Here is a 26,430-nt window from a genome sequence, read left to right on the forward strand (position 1 = left end):
AAAATGCATAACTTGAGTCAAAATGACTTGCAGTCATAATATATACAATAATGTAAAATTTACATTACTGTTAATATAAAATTTGATTTTAATAAAAAAATGTTACTTTTTGAAATTCAACGTATGCATGTATGGAAAAATGTTAGTTTTTTATTTACACTATTATTAACAAAGTAAGATTAAGTTATATGTGTGTGTTAGCATGTAAATTATCGTATGTTATATTTTCAAGTAAATTATGACGGTTTCAATTATGTATATGCTAAATATCTAATTTATGTACATGTATAATCATTATTAAATCTAGTGAAGCAATTGATTACTTAAATAACATGCATTTATAATTATTCATAAATTAAAATTATGTAATAAGTAAATTTTTATAATTTATATATGGTATTCACATTATCACTGACAAACAATCCATATCTATTTTTTACGCAACCGATATCAATCATGGTTGTAATATAAAAATAAATTATATATTTTTAAGACTTATTATTAATATTCATGATTTTTTTTTCAAGAATTCGAAGGAAAAATTGTATTTATATCGTTGTTTAAACCGTTTTTAAGTTTGTTTCATTTTGACTCTAACATTTCTTCATATTATAATTTGATAACATTGTATACTATTCTCCTAAAATTAAATATTTTTTAATTCGATAAATTTTTATAAATATCAGTTGAACTGGTTAATTCTTTCAAATTATTGAACAATACATATTTTTCCTTAAATAATATAAAATGCATTGAATCAAATTCTACAATATATAGTATACATATATAACTTTTATTCGAATAATTCAAAATATTTGACAATATTGTCTTGATCAATGAATATTGTTTATCTAAAAGATTTTTTTTAAAAAGCTAATTTTTTTAAGTGGAAAATAAAAACAAATCGATTTAATTTATTATATTTTTAATTAAGAAAAATTAAAAAAAACTCAAAATTGTAATATCTTTTGTAATTTTCCAAGGATTAAATAAATGTAGTACTTTATAGCTTATTATTTTAATTTATTAAAGTAACAGATATTTTATAAATAAAAATATATTTTAACTAAAGTCCTTATTCAGCTAGGCGGAAAATTTTCATGAATAAATTTAAAAAATAATACAAAATTCATGTTAAATTACGCGGAAACACCTTTTAACTTCTTTTTTTTTGACAAAATGCTTTTTATAAATTGCATCAACCAAAATTACAACTTTTTTTTTGACAAATGCAGAAAATTTTCATTAAATTGAATATAATCTAGCCGGGACAAACCACCAATTGTCGATACAATCAGGTGATAAAACAAATAACATACTAAAATCAATTAGATGATTTGTTTTCTGATCGTTTAACACATAATATTTAAAAATTTTTGAAGTTAAAAACGAAATCAAAGACATTTCAAGCGATCCAAATTGCACCGGCATCTCTGAAAATAGCAACATCGCAATTGACCATATCACGTAAAAATTATGGTTAGCCCAATGTTCAGAAACAACAATCGCATAAAATGAGATTGGAGAAGCGGCACCCCAGCTATCTACATGTCGGACACCAGCTATAGACATGCCGAAGGCACCCCAACTATCTACATGCCGGATACCAGCTATAGACATTCCGAAAGTGTAAAGCCATAAAAATGAACAATCTTTGGTTGTGAAAGGTGAGCTCTTGCAATAATCACCACCATCCCAGATTCGATACAGGTTTTGCAGATCACCAAAAATATTAGCAACTTCGTCCTTAACAGATCCAATACCAGATTAACCCAAGCATGACTAAGCAAAAACATAACAAACACTCCAAAAGGAGAGACAAACACACACTACAAGAGGAGAGACACAAAAATACCCAAAAAAATTGGGTTTTATTGAAAAGAGATCAACGAGAATAAAAGAAAATGAAGGGATTGGGGCTTTCCACTAGAGAAAACCAGTGGAAAGCCCCTCGATTTACTTGAAAATGGACAAACCCTAGGAGAGGGGAGAGAGGAGGGAGGCGGCGGCTAAAACTATTACCAAAATTACAACTTAATTTCAATAGGAACAAAACTCCCATCGAAAAAAATACAGCCAGGATTAAACAAATAAACGAGCTAAGCAAATAGTCGCTTATGTTTTCAGACTGTTTAACATCATGAATCTCAAGATTCTTTGAATGAAAAAAGATTAAAATGGCTTCCTGATCGATCATACCTGCACCAATCCTGGAACCAGTAATATCACAAATGACCTTCACATACGCACCAACTGTAGCCCAATGTTCAGAAGCACCCAAGCTATCTACATGCCAAAAATCAGCTATAGACAAGCCGAAGGTGAAAGATCTCAAAAGATGAACACATTTTATTTGTGAAAAGTAAACTCTTGTAATATTCGACACCAGCCCAAATTCAATGCACGAAAAACAGATCTCCCACAAAACCATATAAATCATTTTCAAAGTAGCCAGGAACAAAACAAAAACAAGCATCCAAAAAACATGCTTCAACATTCCAACAAAAAGGGGACAATCCAGACACACGTCAATAGACGAGACTTAAACCAAAATATTCAAATACCTTTGAATGACACCAAATTTTGGTATGATGTCAAGGAGGAGGATTTGAATCTAGAGGTAATTTTTATTGGGTTAAATATCAAAGTGGTCACTCAACTGAAGGTCATACATCAATTTAATCATCAAACTTAACGGGATATCATTTGGATCACTAAAGTCATAATAAATATCAAACAGATACCTCAAAATATGTGCTCGAGAATTAAAAATTATTTTATGAAGTTCTAAATATTTTTTTTAATGTCATTACAATAAATGAAAAATTATGAATTCATAGTATTTTAGTAGATATAGTGAGATTTTTAAAAATTTATCTACTAATTATTTTTATTTTAATAAAGAAAATGATTATAAAATTACAAATAAATAGTAGATAAATTTTTAAAAATCTTACTATATTATATAAAATACTAGAATTCATACATTTGCATTTGGTTGTAACAGAATTTAAGAAAAATATATAGAACTCCATAAAATAATTTTTAATTCTCGAACACATATTTTAAGGTATCTGTTTGATATTTATTATGAATTTAGTGATTCAAATGATACCCCATTAAGTTTAATGATTAAATTGATATGTGACATTCAGTTGAGTGACCACTTTGATATTTAACCCAATTTTTATTTGCAGAATCGGACTCAAAATCAAGATAGATCTGAGAAATAAATTCTAGATATTTGGTTTTGGTTCGATTTTTATTGAAAGGAAGAAGGAAAATCAAAGAAAAGGAAAGTTTTGGGGCTTACCACCAGTGAATTTCCGGCGGAAGCCCCCAGCAGAAACGGAAGAAACAGAGGGGGTCTCACTTTATGGTTTATTATTCACGTCTTTTTAGCTCAACTTTATTATACTAAAATAACACCTTTTAACTTTAAATCATAAGACAAGGAGAATTGAACACATACATTCTGCCAAACATGCCGTAATTTTGACTTCTGCTAAAAGTAGAACCCTTAATTAAAGAAGCCTTAATATATCATCCAACTCACAGAAAGTGATTTATTAATTAAATAAGGAGAGAGGATGCACTCCAGCGATTGAATAACAAACTATGACAAGAATGTGATAAGGATAGCTTTCCTCACCTCACACACACACTTTATTAATAATTGCAGACTATTATACTGTTAAACAATAATTATCTAGTTTGAGAATAGAATGAGCGAATCTGCATTATTACATAATGGTAGCTGTTTAAGTTTAAAATTGTGATTATCATTCTCTTTTACACTTGTGTATGTACTAATAATTGTACATAAGAAATCATTGTAATGTAAAAGAAAACATATAATGCGTGTAGTTTAAGGTTCCATATGGTTGAAGAAATGAGTTGAGAGAAGAATTTATAAATTTGACTTGTATGAATGATTTAGGAAGAGAAGATCAATCATCATTTAGGGCTATAAGAAGAGCAGGAGGGAGAGGGTGTGCAACTGCTCTAGCTCTTCTGACATCCGGTTCGATCATTTATTATTTCCAACCCCAGACGGACTGAAGAACATAAAACAACACTAGAGAGAATGGATAGAGAGAAAATGCTAGCAAGCAAGTCCAAAGGGGATATTTTGAGCTTAGAAATGCTACTAAGCCAATAACAGCACAAACCACCAACATTATTAGCACTTCAGCTGAATAATCCCATCTCAGGTCTTTTACGTATACGATTGCCAACAATGTTGTCATCCCCATTATGTTGTTCATCACCACATTACCGTAAAGCTACATAATAACCACATTAATTAAAACTGTTTAAGAGTTCATTAAATTAACGGAGTTGAAAAAAGTTTCAATCTCCAAAAAGCATGTAGATTATAGAATAAACAAAAAGATAGTTAATGTAGCAACCTCGGAAAATGTTAAGGAAGCAGTTCTTTTGTTCTTTTGAGCTGCAGGAAATATTGCTGCAATTGCCTTTCTAGCTTGCATGGCTACAGGGATAATTACGAAGGAGATGAAGAATGAAGGTATGCCTACTGCATTTGAAAACTGTCGAGTACTTCGGCTCAGTGGACTTGCGAGATATGTCAGCATCATGAAGCCTAAGATGACTTGAAGAAGGGCTTTGTTGAAACCCCATGTTAGCATTAACTTATAGGTCTTTTGTCCAACTTGTTCCTCATTAACCATTGAATCTACTTCCTTCCACAAAATCTGCAATTTAGTTAGCAAAAATTTAAACAAAGAATAGGCGAAACGAACATGACAAAAACTTAATATGCTGTTTTATCTAGTCAAGTAGCTTTATTTTGAATACATCATTTGAAATTTTGAATACATTTACACAAATCCTAATCAACTAGCATCACATGGATCTTCTTGAATATTCGGGGTGAAATTTTATATTAAGTTGTTTTATTCAAGTTAATTATAAGAAATATGTGATTATTAATAAACTTACTTTGTCGTACTCCTCCACAGAACGCTTTGCATCAGTGCATTTAGTTTCATGGGTAGCCTTTTTAAGCCATCTGGTGACGCCTCTGACAAATTCTTCAGAAGTGATCAGCTGGTCACCATCATCATCAAAATCTTTCATCACCTTATCTACCACCATGTCATGATTCGTGATCCATTTGTCTCCAAATTTCACCGTCTGAATGAGACTTCTTAACTCCAGTTGTGATATAACTTTGTTCTTATCTGAGTCATACTTGTCAAAGAGACTGACAAACAATGAAATTAGTAAGGTGAGTATCAACCCGGGACTGCAGGTTTCTGTTAACTAAACTTGAATTTTTAATACCTATTTATTCGATCAAGATCAGGCTTCCCATCATCATTGAGAAGGCATCCTGCATCAATAGCTTCACTTTGGATTTTCTTCAAAATTCTTGCCATGAAATGCTCAATTTTTGCTAGCTCCTCTTTTTTCTTGTTTATCAATGGCTGAACAACTTGTAAGGAATTTTTCCTCTATTTCCACATAAAGCCATTGTATCAATTCAGTGCTTACATTACAAAATACCAAGTATGACTAGCATCTTTCATAAAGATTAAGAAAAGGGTTCAAATTCAAATGCATATAAGGCTCAAGCTTTTGCATGAATTTTAATGACTTGCCTTGTTTAATGATTTCCCCCATTTGCAATCATCCTTTTGGGCCAGCTCTTTTGACTCATCTATCCATTTCATGCATCCCTCAACAAACTCATGCTCACTTATTTTTCCATCTTTATTCCGATCAAAAACCTCCAGTATCACATTAACTGCATACGCATTGTCTACCTCCAGATTTACGGATTCCATCTGTCTTATTAGAGCTTCTAATTCATCAGTGGTTAAGTGCTGGCTTCTGTCTTTATCACTTTCAGCGAATAATCTGCATCCCATTCATGGTACTAAAATGTAGCAGTCGGACCGTCTATATCTTATTATAATATATATGGGGGCATATAAATAGAAAAGGCTGAAAACATGTTGATTTGTACCGTTTTATTAGTGAAATATTTGGTTCTCCATTCTCATTAATGAGCTTCGCTTTTCCACACTTCTCTGCATGATTGAGAAACTCTGTTAGAAGATTCTGGTACTTGAAATACTCCAAACTTCTTTCCTGAATCCATGGATCCAAAACCTGGCAAGCAACACAGAGACATTATAAGTTGTGCAGCTAGTTCCTCACATGTAAATCTGTGATCACGATTATTCTTATACATAAGCCCGTTTTTTTCTTTTTATATTTCAAAACGTAAAACATGAACTTTAAGAATGCAATCAAATCCACCATTGACCTGGTAGATGAAGTAAGAGAGCAGTGATAAGGCGGAGACAATGAAGGCAATCAAAATAACAACTCGACTCCCATATAAAGTATTGAAGATTGTTATAGCCAAAATTTGGTATTGGATCATCTCGGGTCAAATACGGGTCAATTGGAATTGAATTGGGGCAAGAAGATGAATAATTAGGTTTTGGTCTACATTGTATGAAGCGAAGACGCGCCCTGTATATGTAGGATGCGTCCATGATTGTGTAGGCTGTATTTTGGGTTGTCATGTAAAGAGATGAGGAGGAAGATATTGAAAGGAGGAGGACGCGCCCAAGGTGCAGGACGCGCCCTGATAAGTATAAATAACGGGATGAGCTGTACAGGTAATAAGGTTGTCATGCAAGGAGAATATGTGTATTTTACAAGGGGAGGACGCGTCCTGCCTCCTGGAGATGCACACTTTGGGATGGTTGAGCTTGTTCTCATTCAAGATAAAGCAAATAGAGATACTTGGAAGATATAACAATATGTGGAGTTCGTAGCGTCAGGACGCGCCCAATCGTTCAGGACGCGTCCTATGTGTGAAGAATGCATGATCAAGAGTAAGTTTAAAGCAAGACAAGCGTGGAAGGAGCAATGGAGGATTATTTTCACTAACATATTTGTTGCAGGTACTCTTTGAAGAATTCCCTCCTTGAGACGGTCAAGGAGGGGGATGTCCGTGAAAAGCTTGAAGGCCTCCAGGGGTATGCCTGATGATTGAAGGCCTCCTCCTGTATTCAACGGGTGTCCTCGTTGGGGATGCGGGGTTAACTTTGGTGTGTGCTTTGGGAACTCTGTTCTTGTATTCAACGGGTGTCCTCGTTGGAGAACTTTGGAGTCATCCTGCACTTTGCACCCAAGAGCTTGGGATCACCTGTCCTGCTATCTGGTGGGTTATCCTCATTCGGGGGACAGGGACGCGTCTGGCATTTGGGGTGAACCGTGGCTATACCTGCGTTCGTAATTCAAGGGAGATAGCTGTAGCGGAATGTTATCCTTGCGCAGGGAGATGCATTATCCGTGAAGTCCTGCGATTACAAACGAGCCTTGGGCCTTCGCGGTTGGGCCTCATAGTTGGACATTCCTAAAGCTAGCGGAAGATGGATTCTGGACCGGGCCTGAGAATAAGAAGTCTAAGCCCATTAGATTTCTTGTTCCCCAAGAACTACGTGGGCTTGATTCCCTATAAATAGGGATACGTAGGCAAATTGTAAGGGGTCGGAAGCGAGAGCCATAAGGAGCCACCACCAACCCTAAGCAATCTCAGCCCCCAATTTATCACAACCACCACACTCTGCTCACTTTTCAGGCGAAGAACCACCATCGTAGATCTTGATTCCGGCGACGAACCTCAAACTTTGTTGATACCAAATTCCTCCGTCAACAAATTGGCGCTAGAAGGAGGGGTGCTGATCAAGATCATAATCTCAGGAGGAAGAGATGTCTCGTCACGATGAAGGTTCTTTGACGCAAGAATTGAAGGATAGCCACGGAGGAGTTGCATACAACGACCACGAAGGAGATCCGTAAAAATAAATATTTTTGGCCGGGGGGTCAAAGGAGATTTGAATGTAGTATCCACGGCCACGAGGGAGATCCATGGATGATGATTTCCAGCCATGAGGGTTGAAGTTTACAACCATGTCCACAAAGGAGCAAAGTTGGATGAAAAATTCGGATTTGGTGGGTTATGCGATTTTCTTACACTGTTTGGGCCGTATCTCGAGTTCCGTAATTCAGATTTGAATGATCTTACAGCCTACGCGAAGCTTATTGAATTCTCTTTAATTCAGAGATGATATGGATAGGACAATCCAAGTTGAGCAGCCCGGAAACAGAGGAAAACAGCAGCTACGAATTTTTACCAAAAAATCCTATTTGGCTTAGAAGATTGCAAGAAACCCATTCCATTAAGAAGATTGGGAGAAACCTATTTGGTATAGAAGATTGAAGAATCCTATTCTAATTAGAAGATTGAAGAATTCTATTCTATCTAGAAGATGGGAGAATCATGTTCTAATTAGAAGATTGGAGAATCCTATTCCATTTAGAAGATTGGAGAATCCTATTCCAACGAGAAGACTGAACAATTCTATTTGATTTAGAAGATTTGAGAACACTATTCAGTTCAGAAGACTTAATCAGGCGCAAATCTGAGGACGATCGGGAGGAGAACACTCCAAGAAGAAGGCATTACTATCATGAGCTAGTCATCGCCTTTAACAAGATCCCTCAAGGTAACACTCAACTAGTTTCGTTGTATTTTCCATTACTTGTTTTTGGGACTTGTGCAGGAAGAGGACTGGGAAAGAGATTTGGCATGGAGAAAATCCCCACAAACTCTTAGGACGCGCCTTGATTTTTGGGGCCCAGATGACTTTCAGCAAATTCCAGGAAAATTCACCGACTGGACACGTCCGTCCCTCTAGGACGCGTCCTCCAGGTAACATTCCAAGCTCCATATTAATTGTGTTTATTGTAGGAAGGAAATCTTATCAGGGAAAAATCTCATGAGTTACCAAGTGTCGCGTCACAATATATTAAGGCGCACCCTCTGCATGTGAAACATTCAGTGGAGAATTGCCCTCCCAGGGCGCGCCCTCAGAAGAAAAAGTCTATGGAAGTTTTCAATGAAGATGTCATGATAATCAGATGAGTTATAGTCACTACTTGAAGAATGACTCGACTGGAACTAATTCCTCATCTTTCAAGACGCGCCCTTACTTTAAGGCGCGCCCTCGAAAAAAAAAAAAATATTGATGGTGAGGTGAACTTTATTGACCACAAGGAGAATCTTAATATTGGAACTTCAAGAGAAAAGAATCTATCAGATTAGAGGTACCATGAATCCTAGGACGCGCCCCTTGATTGTCAAGGTGAGGCCCCAGGACATGAATGAGCTCCTCCATCTAAGGATATAATGTTATATCCTCCACAGTTATAAGTAAACTCTCCAAGGCTATCTCTCTCAAGGCGCGCCTTCATTGAAATACCCATGTGATCTTCCTCGACATTACATACATAATTTATAAAGAAGCGAATGAAGTACAATGATCTTCCTAGTATGTCGAGAGTTTAGTTTCAGCGAACGCGCCCTCACATCCTCAATAATCTGAGTGAGTTTTCAGGACGCGCCCTGAGCATATCTGGCTCATATGTTAAGGCTTCTTCTTTCGATATGATTACCAAGGTCATCTAGTTGTCTTTAGCAAAAAGGGAATGTGGGAGTTGTATTAGTTTAGATGAGGAAGATGAGGCTACAAAGTACTTTTGACAAGGTGCACGCTCGGGGGGTAGGTTACCTCTCATTAGTTCTGTGGTGTTACATATTGCCACATGAGTAAGGTACATGGCTTTTCCTAAAAATAAGAGAGATGCGTAAGGTCGAAAAAATACTCATGTTTAAGGAAACGCTCAACTTCAAGAAAATGTCTCTGAGAGTGAGATGCCCTTTATCAGATGCCACTTCGTGAGATGCCTCATTGGGAGATGTTTCAACAAGAGATAGTTTTTGCATCGCTTGAGCTTTGTTGAAGATAAAAGCCTTCTAAAAATATTGATCTTTGATTTAGTTTTGTTACATGAAGATTTTGTAGAAGACCCTTGTCGAGGTAGATGCTCCTCTTATAGAGGACGCGCCCTCCAAGGATGTTAGCTTGTCGAGGTAGACGCGTCACTTACAGAGGTAGCTCCCTCAAAGAATGATTTCCCTTGACGAGGTGGATGCGTCTCTGACAGAGGACGCGCCCTACAAGGATGAATACCCTTGTCGAGATAAGACGCTCCTCTTAGAGAGGACGCGCCCTCCAAGGATGAAGACCTTGTCGAGATAAGACGTTCCTCTAAGAGAGGACGCGCCCTCCAAGGATGAAGACCTTGTCGAGATAAGCCGCTCCTCTTAGAGAGGACGCGCCCTCCAAGGATGTTAGCTTGTCGAGGTAGACGCGCCTCTTACAGAGGTAGCTCCCTTAAAGAACGATTTCCCTTGTCGAGGTGGATGCGTCTCTGACAGAGGACGCGCCCTCCAAGGATGATTTCCCTTGTCGAGGTGGATGCGTCTCTGACAGAGGACGCGCCCTCCAAGGATGAATACCCTTGTCGAGGAGGATGCGTCTCTGACATAGGACGCGCCCTCCAAGGATGAAGACCTTGTCGAGATAAGCCGCTCCTCTTAGAGAGGACGCGCCCTCCAAAGATGAAGACCTTGTCGAGATAAGCCGCTCCTCTTAGAGAGGACGCGCCCTCCAAGGATGTTAGCTTGTCGAAGTAGACGCTCCTCTTAGAGAAGACGCGCCTTCCAAGGGTGATTCCCCTTGTGGAGGTGGACGCTCCTCTCATAGAGGACGCGCCCTCCAAGAATGATACCCTTGTCGACGTGGATGCTCCTCTCATCGAGCAAGACGCTCCTCGTAAAGAGGACGCGCCCTCTAATGATGTTAATTATTTGAGGAAGACGTCGCCTCTTTAAAGGGCGCACCTTCTATAAATAGATGATTGAAGAAGATTGTAAAAGTTTTGACTTTGATTTGAATAAATGAATCACGCTATTTGTGGAAAAGATGAGATCAGCGGTTTGGAGTCATGATTTGGAAAGAAGCAGGAAATCAAATATAGAATGGTATTGTGTCATCGGTGGAAGGATCACTATCACCAACAAGGCACGTCCTCCTTGCGTCGAAGATTATTTATTACTTGAAGATCAGAGAGCTAGTGTTTTATTCTGGTCGCGCTTTCCTTAGAGTGCGCCCTCATATGATGACCCTTTCAGTTTAAGGCGCGCTCATAGGAGACCAATATTGGGATGAAAAAGTTAGAGAATCCTCAAATCTTTGTTAATGGATTGTGCTTTTCCAAGGTATGTGAGGTGCACACTTTTGTACAAATTCTCTTGTTTCTTACGCAGAGTTAGCTCATGTAAGTTTAGATATATAGTACATAAGTGGTAAACCTGTCTAGACAAACCAAGGTTAAGGTTATCAAGAAGAGAAGGGGTATTCATAGGTGAAGGCAGGAAGAAATGTGAATGACAATTGTGAACGCGACAAAGAGTGAGAGCGCGCCGTCATGGTCAATAAGGAGGATAAGATTCCGAAGACGCGGCCTTAATTGAGAATGCGCCTTCATAGAGGAAGATGCAGAAGACGCATACTCATACGAGTGGAGGATGACACAAATTTTTGCTTGGATGTAGATATTAGAATTCCAATTTTGTTTCCAACTTCATATGGAATTCGGGGGGTAGTTGTTATAGCCAAAATTTGGTATTGGATCATCTCGGGTCAAATACGGGTCAATTGGAATTGAATTGGGGCAAGAAGATGAATAATTAGGTTTTGGTCTACATTGTATGAAGCGAAGACGCGCCCTGTATATGTAGGATGCGTCCATGATTGTGTAGGCTGTATTTTGGGTTGTCATGTAAAGAGATGAGGAGGAAGATATTGAAAGGAGGAGGACGCGCCCAAGGTGCAGGACGCGCCCTGATAAGTATAAATAACGGGATGAGCTGTACAGGTAATAAGGTTGTCATGCAAGGAGAATATGTGTATTTTACAAGGGGAGGACGCGTCCTGCCTCCTGGAGATGCACACTTTGGGATGGTTGAGCTTGTTCTCATTCAAGATAAAGCAAATAGAGATACTTGGAAGATATAACAATATGTGGAGTTCGTAGCGTCAGGACGCGCCCAATCGTTCAGGACGCGTCCTATGTGTGAAGAATGCATGATCAAGAGTAAGTTTAAAGCAAGACAAGCGTGGAAGGAGCAATGGAGGATTATTTTCACTAACATATTTGTTGCAGGTACTCTTTGAAGAATTCCCTCCTTGAGACGGTCAAGGAGGGGGATGTCCGTGAAAAGCTTGAAGGCCTCCAGGGGTATGCCTGATGATTGAAGGCCTCCTCCTGTATTCAACGGGTGTCCTCGTTGGGGATGCGGGGTTAACTTTGGTGTGTGCTTTGGGAACTCTGTTCTTGTATTCAACGGGTGTCCTCGTTGGAGAACTTTGGAGTCATCCTGCACTTTGCACCCAAGAGCTTGGGATCACCTGTCCTGCTATCTGGTGGGTTATCCTCATTCGGGGGACAGGGACGCGTCTGGCATTTGGGGTGAACCGTGGCTATACCTGCGTTCGTAATTCAAGGGAGATAGCTGTAGCGGAATGTTATCCTTGCGCAGGGAGATGCATTATCCGTGAAGTCCTGCGATTACAAACGAGCCTTGGGCCTTCGCGGTTGGGCCTCATAGTTGGACATTCCTAAAGCTAGCGGAAGATGGATTCTGGACCGGGCCTGAGAATAAGAAGTCTAAGCCCATTAGATTTCTTGTTCCCCAAGAACTACGTGGGCTTGATTCCCTATAAATAGGGATACGTAGGCAAATTGTAAGGGGTCGGAAGCGAGAGCCATAAGGAGCCACCACCAACCCTAAGCAATCTCAGCCCCCAATTTATCACAACCACCACACTCTGCTCACTTTTCAGGCGAAGAACCACCATCGTAGATCTTGATTCCGGCGACGAACCTCAAACTTTGTTGATACCAAATTCCTCCGTCAACAAAGATATTGGCCAACTGCAGAATTACAAAAGGCGCTAATGAGAGGAGCATGATTCCCGCTGTGTGTTTAGTTTTCTTGTCCATTGTAACAGCTGAATCTGTGATCATTAACTAAAACGTTGCAGGAGCTCTTATGTTTTAAAATAAATTTGTTCAAGAGAATATAATAAGATGAAAACCTGTCAAAAAGGAGAATTTCCCTCTTTTCGGAAATGGTTTTGAAGTTGAAGCTTCGGTGCCTTGAACTTTACTTGAATATTTTTCATGAGATACTGTTCTGCCAAAAATTACACACATTCCCCACAACAAAGTAAGATACAAGACTGTAGTTCCCGTATAAACTGCAACTCCAAGAGAGACTTGTTGCTCTGCATTCCCAGAATCAGCAAAAACCCCAGATACTACAAAGTAGAACACAGAGGAAATCAATTTTTGGCTCTTCAAGTCTATCACATAGTGGCGAAAACACAAAAACAAAGTGGAGTACAATTAAATATGACGAGGATAGTTCTTGCGAATGACAAAATAGAAAATTTCATCTATTGTAATTTCATGCAAACATGATCCCTATATGCTAACTCTTACATCATGTAGTATCAATTAAAATCACTCTACAGTTGTATGGAATTATTGGGCTTTGCTAGTATCTTTGAGTATGTGGAGGGAAGATAAAAAGATAAATGCAAAAGTGAAATAAGTACCAATGACCATAACAAGTCCAGGTAAAACCATAAGAACCCGAAACAGACTTGCTCCAAATATACCAGTGCCAAGAATGTTAAAAATATTGTTACTTCCTCGGGTTAAAAGTTTTTCTCCTAACATCAGCATGTATTGGTAGACTATCATTTGAAAGATATAGCCTCCAATGTTGTCTGCACATGGAAAGAATCCGTAAACGTGCAAGCAAGCATCTGACGATGATCGTAACGATGAGGAAGATGGCAACGACAAGTTATGGAGTGTGAGAAATGAAGTTGACGACTGCATTTCATGGTCATGTCCGTCTGATATTAACTGATTAGAAACCAAAGCTCGACTTTCGACTCCTACAAGCATAAGGGTGAAGAAGAACAAGCATGGTAGACTAGCCATTAAACAAAATCTTTTAGATGATGCATAATCGCTTATAGCATATAATTATATACTCCCTCCTTACTAATTTATCGGTTTTGTTTGACTTTTTACAACCAAATTTTGACTGAAAATTTCATATAGTATATAATTGAAAAAAATTATAAAAATTATATCATTATAAAGTACGTAATCTAATTTAATACGTATTATTCATTTTTTCAAAATAACGAAAGATTGATATTTAATTTACGGTTAAAGTTGAGTCAATTTGACCACAAAAAGTCAAAAAAGAGAGATAAATTGGGACGAAGGGAGTATCTATACTCTTTATTAATAAGGGAAATAATGTATAATTTGGTGTTAAAAGTACCAAAGTACCAAATTTGGTAGTAACCTGATATAAGTTACTTCTATTCTCAATAAACTTTGTTTTTAACACAAATTGACATGATATAAGTTGACTTCTATTTTCAATAAACTTTATTTTTAACACAAATCGACTTATATTTTTTGTAAACTTTATTTTCAAAGATTGAAAAGGCTAATTATAACATAATTATCAGATTATATTAATTAATATTATATTAAATTATCTAAAGAACAGATACTTGGTTCATAAGATACAGATACAATTCATTTCACAAATATAAAACTAATATGTTACAATTCTATATTAAGTAAAACAATGCAAAACTAGAATTATAGTGAAAAATTTCATAACTGATTCGATTTTTTTTAACCTCATAATTATTTTTTGCAAGTACCAATTTAATATTGATATTAATATATTAATTTTAATTCTTGTTTTGCACGGATTATGAATAATTCTCTATAAATATTAATTCGATATTTTTAGTGTCGGACCCATGTGTCGCGCGGGTTATAATTATCTATACTCTTTATTAATAAGCGAAACCATATATAATTTGGTGCTAAAAGTACCAAAATACCAAATTTTGGTTCATCCAATTGTCTATTTACTTCATAAAATAAAAATATTTTTTAAACGATTTGTAAATTATATTAAAAATTTATTAAGTTACGTTAAATTAAATACGGTAACTTATATTTATTTTTAATTTTAGAAAAACTACAAACTACTAAGTAAACAACTAACACGAATTGATTTATATTCTTTGTAAACTTTATTTATTTATAAATTGTATTAAAAATTTATTAAGTTACGTTAAATTAAGTAAAATAACATATATTTACTTTTATTTTGAAAAACTATGAAGTACAAATTAAAATATGAACACGAATTGACTTCTATTCTTGGTTTTATTTTCTATAGTATAATTTTAAAAATAATTAAGTAATAGCAAATGACTTTAGTAACATTTATTAACTTTTAAACTGAAAATTATTGATTTAACGATTGTATTTGTTATCGTCCATCACAACGTTTATTTACTTTGAATTAAAAAACATATTTTAACAATAACATATTTATGGGCTGTATTTTGATTATATTAAGTAATATAAAATTAAGTTTAATAACATCTATATACTTTTAATTTGTAAATTAATTTTTATCGATAATTAAGTAATATTAAATAAATTATATTGAAGAGGCTAATTATAAGATAATTATCAAATTATATTAATTAATATTAAATTATCTAAAGAACAGATATTTGGTTCATAAGATAAAGATACAATTTGTTTCACAAAATAAAACTAATATGTTAGATTTCTATATCAAGTAAAACAATGCAAAATTAGAATTATAGTGGAAAATTTCATAACTGATTCGATTTTTTTTAACCACATAACTATTTTTTGCAAATACCAATTTAATATTGATATTAATATATTAATTTTAATTCGTGTTTCGTACGTATTATGAATAATTCTATACAAATATTAATTCAATATTTTTAATCTCGGGTCCGTGTTTATCACGGGTTATTAACTATATATACTAATAAAGAAACCATGTTTAGGTCCTAAATATTGGTACTCACTAAAAAATTGTACAACTATTTTTAAATTTTTTATTTAATAAAATCTCAACCGACAAAAATTAACTTCTACTCTCTGTAAATTTTATTTTTCTTCAATTTTTATTTATTGCTGAACATCCAAGTGTCGGTTTATTTTAAAATAACCGTATTAGTAAGTTAACATGTCAGATTTATATAAGTAAATAATTAGGTGCATGCATAACGATAATTATACGGTGAAATTTTAGAATTACACTTAACTTCAATTTTTTTAACTACTCCCTCCGTTCCTCCCAACTATTATCATTTCTCAGAGAGTGTTCGACACACATTTTAAAAATTTTCTTTTTCTGAATAAAAATAAAATGTTTAAACTTTTATTTAGAAAAAATAAATTTTTTTAAAAAAGTTAAACAACTATATTTTTTCTTCATCTTAAAATGCGTGATGAACACTATAGAATTGTGTACAATTTAGTGCTAGCTATATAGAATTGTGTACAAAAAATTGTACACAATAACATGTTAATTGATGTAAGATATTTTAATGGGGCTTATTGATGTGAATATAGGGTTTCATTCCCATTAAAACCCATTGCATGTCATTCCCTACAAAATTTTGTACATAATTCTCTACACCAAACATTTTCCTCGACAAAAATGTGTATGACATACTTTTTTTTAATAATATGTATTGCACTTTCACATCGAGTCGAAATAAGAAGCTCTGTGTTAAAGGTGAGACTTATTAACTTATAAACCCGCAATAATTTATTGACGGGTGTTTGTCGACCCAACTTATAAGTCGAATTTATAACTTATAAGATAAGTTGAATGTTATTTTTCATTTGTTTTATCAAATTTAGTTTTGAAATATATTTTCTTAAATGTTAATCTAACTTAAAATATAAAAATTCAGATAATTATATTTAAAATATATTTATTTTAGTTCATTTAAATTAAAAAAAATCTGACTTAAAAGATAAATTATCCAAACACTTGTTTAATTTATAAACATTTATCAACTTATCACTTATGGAGTCCCGTGTTTCATTGGAGTCCTTGAAGTCCACATATGTTCTGCAAGTAAAATATAGCTTAAATTGCTGCAAAACGTATTATTTTATGATATTCTACAAATATCACAATTTTATTGAAAATTTTGCAGATGACATAGATTTTACAAGTGGAACGTTTCAAAATATATTATTCTACAAAATATGCTTAATTTGCAGAACATAAATTTTCATGTTGCAGAACATACATATTGTACTTGTAAATATATGAGATTTGCAAGATTTTATTGAAATAATGATATTTGTGAAACATGTTTTGCAAGATAACACGTTTTAGAAGATATATTTTATTTGCAGAACAAATATGGACTCCGAGAACTCCAATTAAAAGGTGGATTTCATGGCACTTTACTCCACTTCATCAGTCATTTATTCAATTTAAGACATAATTTACTTATTTTTAAAATTTCCGAAACCGGCAAAATGTTTTTCTTCTACATTGCTTTCTGTCATAATTTTTAACTAAACAGCTTCTGTCATTTTCACCAGGCCCTTATACAGATCATTCATCATCTTCAAAAGACTTGTATGATCTGTATAATTTTCACCATAGAATAGGTACCTTTAAGGGCCACTAGGAAAAAAATTTAAAGAACAAACCATCTGGCATATTTGTGTCTGGTATTAATCCCCACTGTTTTATTCCTAAACAAGAACACCAGAATACTATAAAGAACTATATTCCCTAAGCATTTAATAGTTAAAATGAATGGAACAAAGTATGAAATATATTAGACCGAGTATAAAAAGTGAGAAATATATGTGGGCTGAGTGTAAAAAGTAAGAGATTGATGGAATAAGATATGAAATATATGTTGAACCAGCGGAAGAAGTTAGAAATCCGTCGAGAATATGTTTAAAAAAATATTATCAGTTAATTTTTTTATTCTTCCCAACAAACAGACCGGACCTGAGTCAACTGCCGTGAAAGTGTAAATTTTCCAGCATCCAGTTTCGTTTCCTAGTGAGTTTTGCCCCAGAAGATATGAAAGATTTATACTTGATCTTTATAAACTACAAATACAAGCATTACACACTTCCTTCTTCCCTAGAAGTGGTTCTTAAAGTTGAAATGTTTAAAGTAATATCAGAATAAGAATAAATTAATTTGGGAATCAAATATTATAATGGGTTCAAACATTTTGTTGGATTTTTCTACTCTTGAATATAATTTTAGTTCTTATTCTACTGCACAAACGTGAACTCATATTTGTCAGCATAATTTGGTTCTAATTTCAAAGAACAGTATTCACCTATAAATGAAATCATATGCGTGCACGTGTCAATTCCATAAATTAATCGAATGTTATGATTAATAATGGTTTATGATATTAATCCTCTGCCCCTCCCTATTGATTTACAATACCCTATATATATAGGGATGATACAACCAGGAAATCAGGAAATGATATCCCAAATATTTACAATAAATGAGTGAATATAAATTGTTCCTAAATTATAGGCATAAGGTATAATCTGCTGCTAATCTATTCCTAAATTATAGCCATCGGTTAAGACTCCCCCGCAGTTTGAGCGAGCGGAGGACAGACGCTCAAGCTGGAGCGAAAGGACTGGAACAACTGCCGAGCTAGGCCTTTAGTGAAAATGTCTGCGTACTGAAAAGCAGATGGCACATGTAGAACCCGAATCTGTCCGACTTTAACTTTCTCTCGAACGAAGTGTATGTCAATCTCTATGTGTTTGGTTCGCTGATGTTGAACCGGATTGTCTGACATGTATACTGCAGAAACATTATCACAAAATATCACAGAGGCCTGCCGTAGAGGAACATGTAGCTCAAGAAGTAAATTACGAAGCCAAGTGGCTTCTGCAGCAGCATTGGCCACCCCCCGGTACTCTGCCTTCGCACTGGATCGAGAAATCGTAGGTTGCCGTTTAGAGGACCAAGAAATCAAATTATCACCAAGAAAGACACAGTATCCACTGGTGGAGCGACGGGAGTCTGGGCAACCTCCCCAATCGGCGTCTGAGTAGGCAACCAGAGAATGTGTATTGGTCTTGCCAATACGTATGCCATAATCAATTGTGCCCTGTAAATACCGTATGATGCGTTTCAGGAAAGCAAAGTGAGGATCCCGTGGTTCATGCATGAAGAGGCAAATTTGTTGAACAGCATAGGAAATATCCGGGCGGGTAAAATAAACCTGCACACTGCTTCATTCTCACACAAAAGAAAAGCATTTCTTCTGAGGATTTGGCTGATAGATGGTATTCTTTACTCCGTGTAGAATCATTTGTCTTGCTTTCCACTAAGATACCATTGATTCTTTCTTAGTGTTCGCCTGTTCGTCAGCTGCCCCATAAGACAATCTTCGAGGCTTCGTAGTTACTTTCCCATTTGGTGAAAAGGACTTCACTGAAGTGATTGATTTTATTGTTGGTGATTTTGTATTTTTAGCTGTCTTGCTTGCTTGTTTACTGCTAGTTACTTTCTTCGGACTTGATTGTATAAGGGCTCGGCTTTCCCATGGCCGAGCAGCAACCCAGCGTTCCATCCAACTCCAACCCCAGATAGCTTTGCCAAGTTCATAACTACCCAGAGCAGAGTTTGAATTAGCTCTCCACTACAAAAAAATGATGTTTCCAAAATAAAGTACCTTTACAAAAAAAAATGATAAATTTGCAATGCAATCACACTATATACCTGATGAGAAAATGCATAAGCCATAGCTCGCTCTCGCTTCCCTGCTGCTTCTTCGCGAAGATGAATCCTTGCAAGAACTTCCTCCATTGTTTCAGGACCATTGCTCCATTCCACCTGCAAGTAACCAGTCCAGGTGTATGAGAAAGAGCTAACACATATATAGCAATAGTTAGAGAGATTTATCTAGCTTCATGATAAGCACATAGGACAAGTAGTGCAGGTGCAATAGTGTATACAGACTACAACTTACTACTAAAAGAATTCATGTGGTAATGACGGAATGGGGATGCCTGTCGCAATCGTAGTTATATATTAGAAACTTCACATAAATAAATAAAATAGAACAATATAATATTTTGCTTCCAAGCAAATTATTTTTCTTAAATTAACGAAGTAGGTATGGGTAACTTGGTAAGCTGTCGCTGCCATACAGCGAAGGATTTAGGAATATTTTTTTTTGTAAATTATACACTAAAAAGAAAAATTAAGTCTAAAGAATTATAATGCTGTGTGTGTATCCGTAAGCTCTTAGCATCAAGAAAAAGTTGCAAGCTGCATGCATTTGGATTCAGAGGGCTATCTCAGCCAGGTCTCGACCAACTGGCCCTCTAAGGTTCACCCAACAATTTTCTATACTGTTAGATCAGCCTCCTTATTTGGATTAGCTGTACCAGGAAAGCTCCTTGTGGAAAAGGTACTTTCTAAGTTTCTAGAACTAGCTCAAACTAAATCACAAAAATAAAACTGGCAGTTTGTGTGCACGCACATGCAACAGACCGCATACATGTCTCAGTGTTGCTCAAAACTGGATTACTTTTAACCCTAAAGGGAAAAGGTAGGTTTGTTATGTTGAGGCCACCACGGCTTTACAAAGGAAACTAATCTTGCCTGATCATATTTTGTCACTACATTATCGTCACGCAAACCCGGATGCTACATGAGACAGAGGTATTTCAGATACATGTGCTTTCACTATTCGGAAAAATATGTCAAGGATATTCAGAAATGAATTATTAAACTAAATACGATAATAACATCTTCTTTAAAATATCTGTCAATAAAGTTTAGAAACCACAGTGTGTGACTAGTAAATGATTATACTTGCATGCATGAGAGACTTTTACCTCGAGGTCATGAAGCTTTGTTTCAAGTTTTAATTGATTCTCTAGCTTCCTTTGTTTGATTCGGGCTTCCAATGCCATACTATTTCTCCGTGTTCTGATTTCAGTTTGTAAACTGCTCCATGTGTGGAGGTATTTCAGAGTTACGGATGCTTGCTTTCTGGAAGAAGAACCTAGAGCCACTGCCCGTAATTTGACAGTCCCTTTCAACTGGCGTCGAGTTTTTCTTGCCTGAGAAATTATAGAATTATGTTAACATTGATGCATATGATGACATAATGTAGGACAGTCACACAACCTAAATCACACAATATCTTGAAAACAAACTAGGCAATCCTTAATCTTATTGTTTCTATATATTTCCTGAAGTTGTAAGATTATTTTTACAAAGCTTTAGAGTAAATCATGTCTAGCCATCTTAGTTTATTTCGACACCATAAAAATTATGCATGTTTACACTTATTTTCTAGAAGAGTCATAGATGCTTGATAACACAGTCGGCACCAAAACTGCTAATGTAGTTAAGTTTTAGATCAAAATCAAGAAATGCTTCAGGGCTTAAATAAGTAAAAAGCTATCGATTACATCAGAAAATATGAAACCTATACCGAAGGAATACTCATTAATTTCCGGGTTGTTTTTTTCAAAATGTACCAGAATATCTTCTCAGCAAGCATAGAATTTAGGTGAGCATATATGATGTATTCATCCAAGTACCGGTAGACCAAGTACAACCATGTTTGCCGCTAATCACGGAAGAATAGGAACTTGCATTGATGGTATATAGCCTAAACAGATGTTTCCTACAGTCTAAAACATCCCTGTCTACCAAGTGTTTGCAAATGGCTAACTGGGGAGGAGTAACAGGACTTACATCTCCTGTTTACTTAACATGATTTTAGATCATTACTTTGTAGGACTACTAGGATGTGTATAATCTTTTATCCATCATAAAGACACTGTACAAATACTTAAATAACTTTAAACAATTGTTGTTCAGAAGCTGCTAATTGAAACAGATACCCTCCTTGCTTTCGTGTATAATTTTATCTACCAAATTTAATAATCTTCCATGTCTTCGATAATTTCTTTACAGTTTGTCATTTGCAGCTTCAACGATGGCCACATTGTTGCATTGTAGATGAACGCAAAGAAGTAACTCATCTATCAGGATTCATCTCAGCTTGTCTAAACACAAACTTGGACCCTTAAAAAATCAAGGAGGGCGCGAGCTGCAGCAAGGATGCTTCTAGTGCTATAAGAGACCTAGAGTTCGATTCTAACCTCCCCAATACTTAACAACGTAACAACTATTTTAAAGAATATATATGCCAAAACTGTTCTAAAGACAGGGAACATCTATTCTATACATTTAATAAGAATAATTGAAATTAACCACAATTTCATATTACAAAATATGCAAGTCTGATAACTAGGCCCAGAAATAATTGGCTGACAGATACTCATTATAGCCTTGCTTTATCTGGCGATAGATTATTAATAAGGGAATAAAGGTTTTGCTTTTATCTAACTGATGCATAAACTGAAGTCAAAACATGATGAAACTAGAATGTGTAATAGCATTTTATGTAACCTCCACTTAGACTTACCCTATATGCTCGAAATGCAGTTTGAATCTTTGTAGCTGCTAGATCCTGAATCCCAGGATTCCCATTAGGGACATGATGTGAAAGATTGGTAGAATTCATCTGAAATTTTTTTTTTTGGTTTAACCCGTTTGCATATTGAAGCCCTGAAGATCCCTGTGGTTGAACAGATAGAGTATCCACAGAAACATGCACACACTTTAGATGGTAACTCCGTGATTTGAAACAATTACTTAACTAATCTAAATTTTCAATCTCTACAATCAAAATTAAAAAGAAAAGTGTTTTCTTAAGAATTTTAGAATGACAAGAGGATTTAATATTGGATGTGGGTTAACACCAATGCTTTTGCACATAATTTATGCTATAGGATGCTTTTGGCAAAAAAAATCAACAGGGTAATATGTAAAGTATTACCTTAAGATATTTTGGCTTTCCATTCTTTAGTTTCTTAAAGCTGACTATCTTTTTGAGCCAATCTCCAGACCCCATTTTCAAAATTAAATATCTCCTGAAGGCTGCACTGATAAGTGATAAGAAATGAAAGTTATAAATGTATATGGCACTAAACGAATTTGTATCAGAGAGTAAGTCCTTATGAGGAGAGTTGAAATGAAGTTGTAAGAAAATATAACCACGACGGGTGATGCTTCACAGATTGCTTCACAGATAACAAATGTAGCATAAACAATTTGGCATTTTTCTGCAAGTACTTAGTTGGAATTGCCTTATAAACTAATAATCAGTGATATAACTCAAATTTTTATGTACTAACACCCCCTGTTCTCGACTTCTATTGTCTTCAAATGGATTAATTAAAAAAAAATATAAGAATTAAGTTTTCTAAACTGGAGTAATAAGTTGAAGACCTATTTTTTGTGTTAAATTGGGAGTTGTTTTTCCACAGATAACTAGCTACATACTAATCATGGAAGACTAAACAATGATGGGGAAGGATAATTATAATAGAGAGGGTAATGCAGCGGTCTGTAGAATAATTAGAAAGAGTAAAAATTACAGTTTCGTTTATTGAAAATGTCCCATAAGTTTGATAATTGCAGATGACATACAAAATAGGATGATTGAGGTTTTCAGTACATATTCAAGAATTTTACAAACCAAATTCTATTGCCAAATTATTACTTCTTTCGGTGTGTTAAATCATCTATGCCTTCAGAATAACATGTTAATAGTTCCCACTTTGTTTCAGCTAATTCATGAATGCCTGAACTTACAAGGAAATGCTTCTTGTTTAATATGAAAGTTTATCGATTGAGTTAGATGCTAAATTGTCAAAAACTAAAACAGCTCTTCTGAACTCGAAACACTATTCACTTTCAAAATCATTTGGCTCTATCTTGTATTTCGAAATGGATAAAACTGATATGAGTTTTCAGTATTAAATTAAAAAATTACGATCCAAAAATGATATGCATACATGATACACTTAAATGTTTTGACACATTTAATAACTTAACATGGTATGAGAGGAGCAGTCTCTTTGAATGAGGAATGTACAACATACAAACACAATAAACATAAGATAAGAAGCTCTCTTCCTAAATTTATAGTTCCAATAAATAGATGGAATATAGGTAGCTAAAGAAAGAATATCAAACCAACATCCTTAAGCATCACCTCACCTCATTGAAACAATTATGAAAATTACAGAGCACAAGTAAAAAGAATGAGTAAATGTATAGCAAAAAGAAGAGGGCAAAAAACAGATAATATTTAGCAAAGCCTGACATACCGGAGGAGGAGAAATGTTGAGTTGAATTTTGATGAACAAGAAGAAGAAAGAATGGTGGGGGTGGGTGGTGGCAAAAGAGTAGAATAAAAGGTAGGTGTGCAGGGGCAGGGGATTGATATTTCATACAGACCATGGCCCCATCTCTTCCCACCTGCAGTTTTATTTTCGTTATAATATTATATATCTATTTTACACAGACAGAAGGCCATGTTTGGTTTGCTTAGTATGGGTTATTAAGTTAGTGAGCCTTTTTTTTCTTTTATCCTAGATTGGGGGAATAACTCGTGCGAGTCACGGGTCATACATCCATATATTATATTTTTACAGCAACTTCAACCACTATACTTATATAGGCTCTTAAGGTAAATTTTGAATAAATTGAGATAAAATTTCTCTCCAAAAAATTCTTTGTCTCTCTTTATAATATTAGGAGTTTCAGATGCTTCCTCATTATTATATCATATTTTATTACCCGTCTATTTAACATAAATTACTTTAATGAGTAAAAAGATAGATAGAAAGTGAGTTTAAGGAGAATTGTTAGAGAAATTGTTTGATTTTGGCTTCTAAATAATTAGGAGCTCATTTATTTATATTATTTGTAGTGAAATTGCAAGGAGTTTGTTGGAGTTGCTCTCAGTTGTTTTCTTATTTGTAAATGTTGTACAACGTCTAACGTATATCAAATACAAATTGATTGTTTATCTATTATTTTCGTACAAGACATTACCAAATTATACAATGTTTCTAATATAGCTCATTAAGCAAAATATATATATTCTTGTTTGTGTTATATAATTTGTATTTAATGAATGAATATAAACATGGTAGTAAATATACGTTTATAAATGGTAGCCCGCAAGAGTTGACTCAGTTGGTTAAGAGGGGATAACTATCCTTTTCGTCACATGTTCGAATCCCACGGGAGACGAATTTATGATTATGCCTCCTGAGCTAAAACTTGTCGCTTAATGCGGTTTACCTTGGTTCACGTAATTTGTAGGCGGCTGCGGGTTACCTACGATAAAAAAACGAAACGATTAAACTTAATTTGTAAAATGCCGTTAGTATGTTTATAAAGGAAAAAATAAAAATTAACATATATGTTGAACACATAGTTGACCAAATTTTTTGAATTTTATTTAAATAAACTATATGTACGTGTCTATATTATTATTGAGTTCACTACTAACTTGCAATTAACTTACTCAATTTAAAAAGATAAAAAATGCATAACTTGAGTCAAAATGACTTGCAGTCATAATATATACAATAATGTAAAATTTACATTACTGTTAATATAAAATTTGATTTTAATAAAAAAATGTTACTTTTTGAAATTCAACGTATGCATGTATGGAAAAATGTTAGTTTTTTATTTACACTATTATTAACAAAGTAAGATTAAGTTATATGTGTGTGTTAGCATGTAAATTATCGTATGTTATATTTTCAAGTAAATTATGACGGTTTCAATTATGTATATGCTAAATATCTAATTTATGTACATGTATAATCATTATTAAATCTAGTGAAGCAATTGATTACTTAAATAACATGCATTTATAATTATTCATAAATTAAAATTATGTAATAAGTAAATTTTTATAATTTATATATGGTATTCACATTATCACTGACAAACAATCCATATCTATTTTTTACGCAACCGATATCAATCATGGTTGTAATATAAAAATAAATTATATATTTTTAAGACTTATTATTAATATTCATGATTTTTTTTTCAAGAATTCGAAGGAAAAATTGTATTTATATCGTTGTTTAAACCGTTTTTAAGTTTGTTTCATTTTGACTCTAACATTTCTTCATATTATAATTTGATAACATTGTATACTATTCTCCTAAAATTAAATATTTTTTAATTCGATAAATTTTTATAAATATCAGTTGAACTGGTTAATTCTTTCAAATTATTGAACAATACATATTTTTCCTTAAATAATATAAAATGCATTGAATCAAATTCTACAATATATAGTATACATATATAACTTTTATTCGAATAATTCAAAATATTTGACAATATTGTCTTGATCAATGAATATTGTTTATCTAAAAGATTTTTTTTAAAAAGCTAATTTTTTTAAGTGGAAAATAAAAACTAAATCGATTTAATTTATTATATTTTTAATTAAGAAAAATTAAAAAAAACTCAAAATTGTAATATCTTTTGTAATTTTCCAAGGATTAAATAAATGTAGTACTTTATAGCTTATTATTTTAATTTATTAAAGTAACAGATATTTTATAAATAAAAATATATTTTAACTAAAGTCCTTATTCAGC

At 34.3% G+C, this 26,430-nt stretch overlaps 3 protein-coding genes across 4 annotated transcripts; all 3 read right to left on the reverse strand.

The window, feature by feature from the left end:
- Window positions 1-3,754: 3,754 nt before the first annotated feature.
- On the reverse strand, window positions 3,755-6,601 carry LOC141677792 (sodium/calcium exchanger NCL1-like). The gene is made up of 7 exons (XM_074483860.1): window positions 6,299-6,601; window positions 5,996-6,141; window positions 5,628-5,886; window positions 5,311-5,480; window positions 4,966-5,230; window positions 4,413-4,718; window positions 3,755-4,286 (listed from the first exon to the last, which is right to left on the reverse strand). Exons 1-7 carry the CDS (start codon window positions 6,416-6,418, stop codon window positions 4,038-4,040), a joined length of 1,515 nt encoding a protein of 504 aa, XP_074339961.1. The 5' UTR covers window positions 6,419-6,601; the 3' UTR covers window positions 3,755-4,037.
- Window positions 6,602-11,313: 4,712 nt separating this feature from the next.
- Window positions 11,314-13,971, reverse strand: LOC141679700 (sodium/calcium exchanger NCL-like). The gene is made up of 4 exons (XM_074486128.1): window positions 13,578-13,971; window positions 13,056-13,277; window positions 12,842-12,974; window positions 11,314-11,536 (listed from the first exon to the last, which is right to left on the reverse strand). The coding sequence occupies exons 1-4, from the start codon at window positions 13,969-13,971 to the stop codon at window positions 11,314-11,316; spliced, it is 972 nt and encodes a 323-aa protein (XP_074342229.1).
- A 5,273-nt stretch (window positions 13,972-19,244) lies between these two features.
- Window positions 19,245-24,293, reverse strand: LOC141678489 (protein IQ-DOMAIN 9-like). 2 transcript variants are annotated; one of them, XM_074484824.1, is made up of 6 exons: window positions 24,121-24,285; window positions 22,785-22,885; window positions 22,371-22,523; window positions 20,764-20,991; window positions 19,640-19,753; window positions 19,245-19,559 (listed from the first exon to the last, which is right to left on the reverse strand). In XM_074484824.1, exons 1-6 carry the CDS (start codon window positions 24,251-24,253, stop codon window positions 19,245-19,247), a joined length of 1,044 nt encoding a protein of 347 aa, XP_074340925.1. In that variant the 5' UTR covers window positions 24,254-24,285. The 2 variants fall into 2 exon arrangements, with proteins under 2 accessions (XP_074340925.1, XP_074340926.1); XM_074484825.1 differs by having other exon boundaries at window positions 19,391-19,527; window positions 24,121-24,293.
- Between the last annotated feature and the right edge of the window lie 2,137 nt (window positions 24,294-26,430).

This window comes from Apium graveolens, chromosome 8, assembly GCF_009905375.1.
Source record: "Apium graveolens cultivar Ventura chromosome 8, ASM990537v1, whole genome shotgun sequence".
Lineage (NCBI taxonomy): Eukaryota > Viridiplantae > Streptophyta > Magnoliopsida > Apiales > Apiaceae > Apium > Apium graveolens.

Excerpts from the sequence above, each read along its gene's own strand:
- LOC141677792 (XM_074483860.1), bottom strand. The coding sequence starts at position 6,418 with ATGATCCAATACCAAATTTTGGCTATAACAATCTTCAATACTTTATAT. Across the intron at positions 6,142-6,298 it reads TCTCTTACTTCATCTACCAG|GTTTTGGATCCATGGATTCA; the intron begins GTCAATGGTGGA and ends GTTGCTTGCCAG. Across the intron at positions 5,231-5,310 it reads GATCTTGATCGAATAAATAG|TCTCTTTGACAAGTATGACT; the intron begins GTATTAAAAATT and ends ATTGTTTGTCAG.
- LOC141679700 (XM_074486128.1), bottom strand. The coding sequence starts at position 13,971 with ATGGCTAGTCTACCATGCTTGTTCTTCTTCACCCTTATGCTTGTAGGA. Across the intron at positions 13,278-13,577 it reads TGGACTTGTTATGGTCATTG|TATCTGGGGTTTTTGCTGAT; the intron begins GTACTTATTTCA and ends TCTACTTTGTAG. Across the intron at positions 12,975-13,055 it reads GAAATTCTCCTTTTTGACAG|ATTCAGCTGTTACAATGGAC; the intron begins GTTTTCATCTTA and ends TAATGATCACAG.
- LOC141678489 (XM_074484824.1), bottom strand. The coding sequence starts at position 24,253 with ATGGTCTGTATGAAATATCAATCCCCTGCCCCTGCACACCTACCTTTT. Across the intron at positions 22,886-24,120 it reads TCAACATTTCTCCTCCTCCG|CCTTCAGGAGATATTTAATT; the intron begins GTATGTCAGGCT and ends TTATCAGTGCAG. Across the intron at positions 19,560-19,639 it reads CTTATGCATTTTCTCATCAG|TGGAGAGCTAATTCAAACTC; the intron begins GTATATAGTGTG and ends ATTTTTTTGTAG.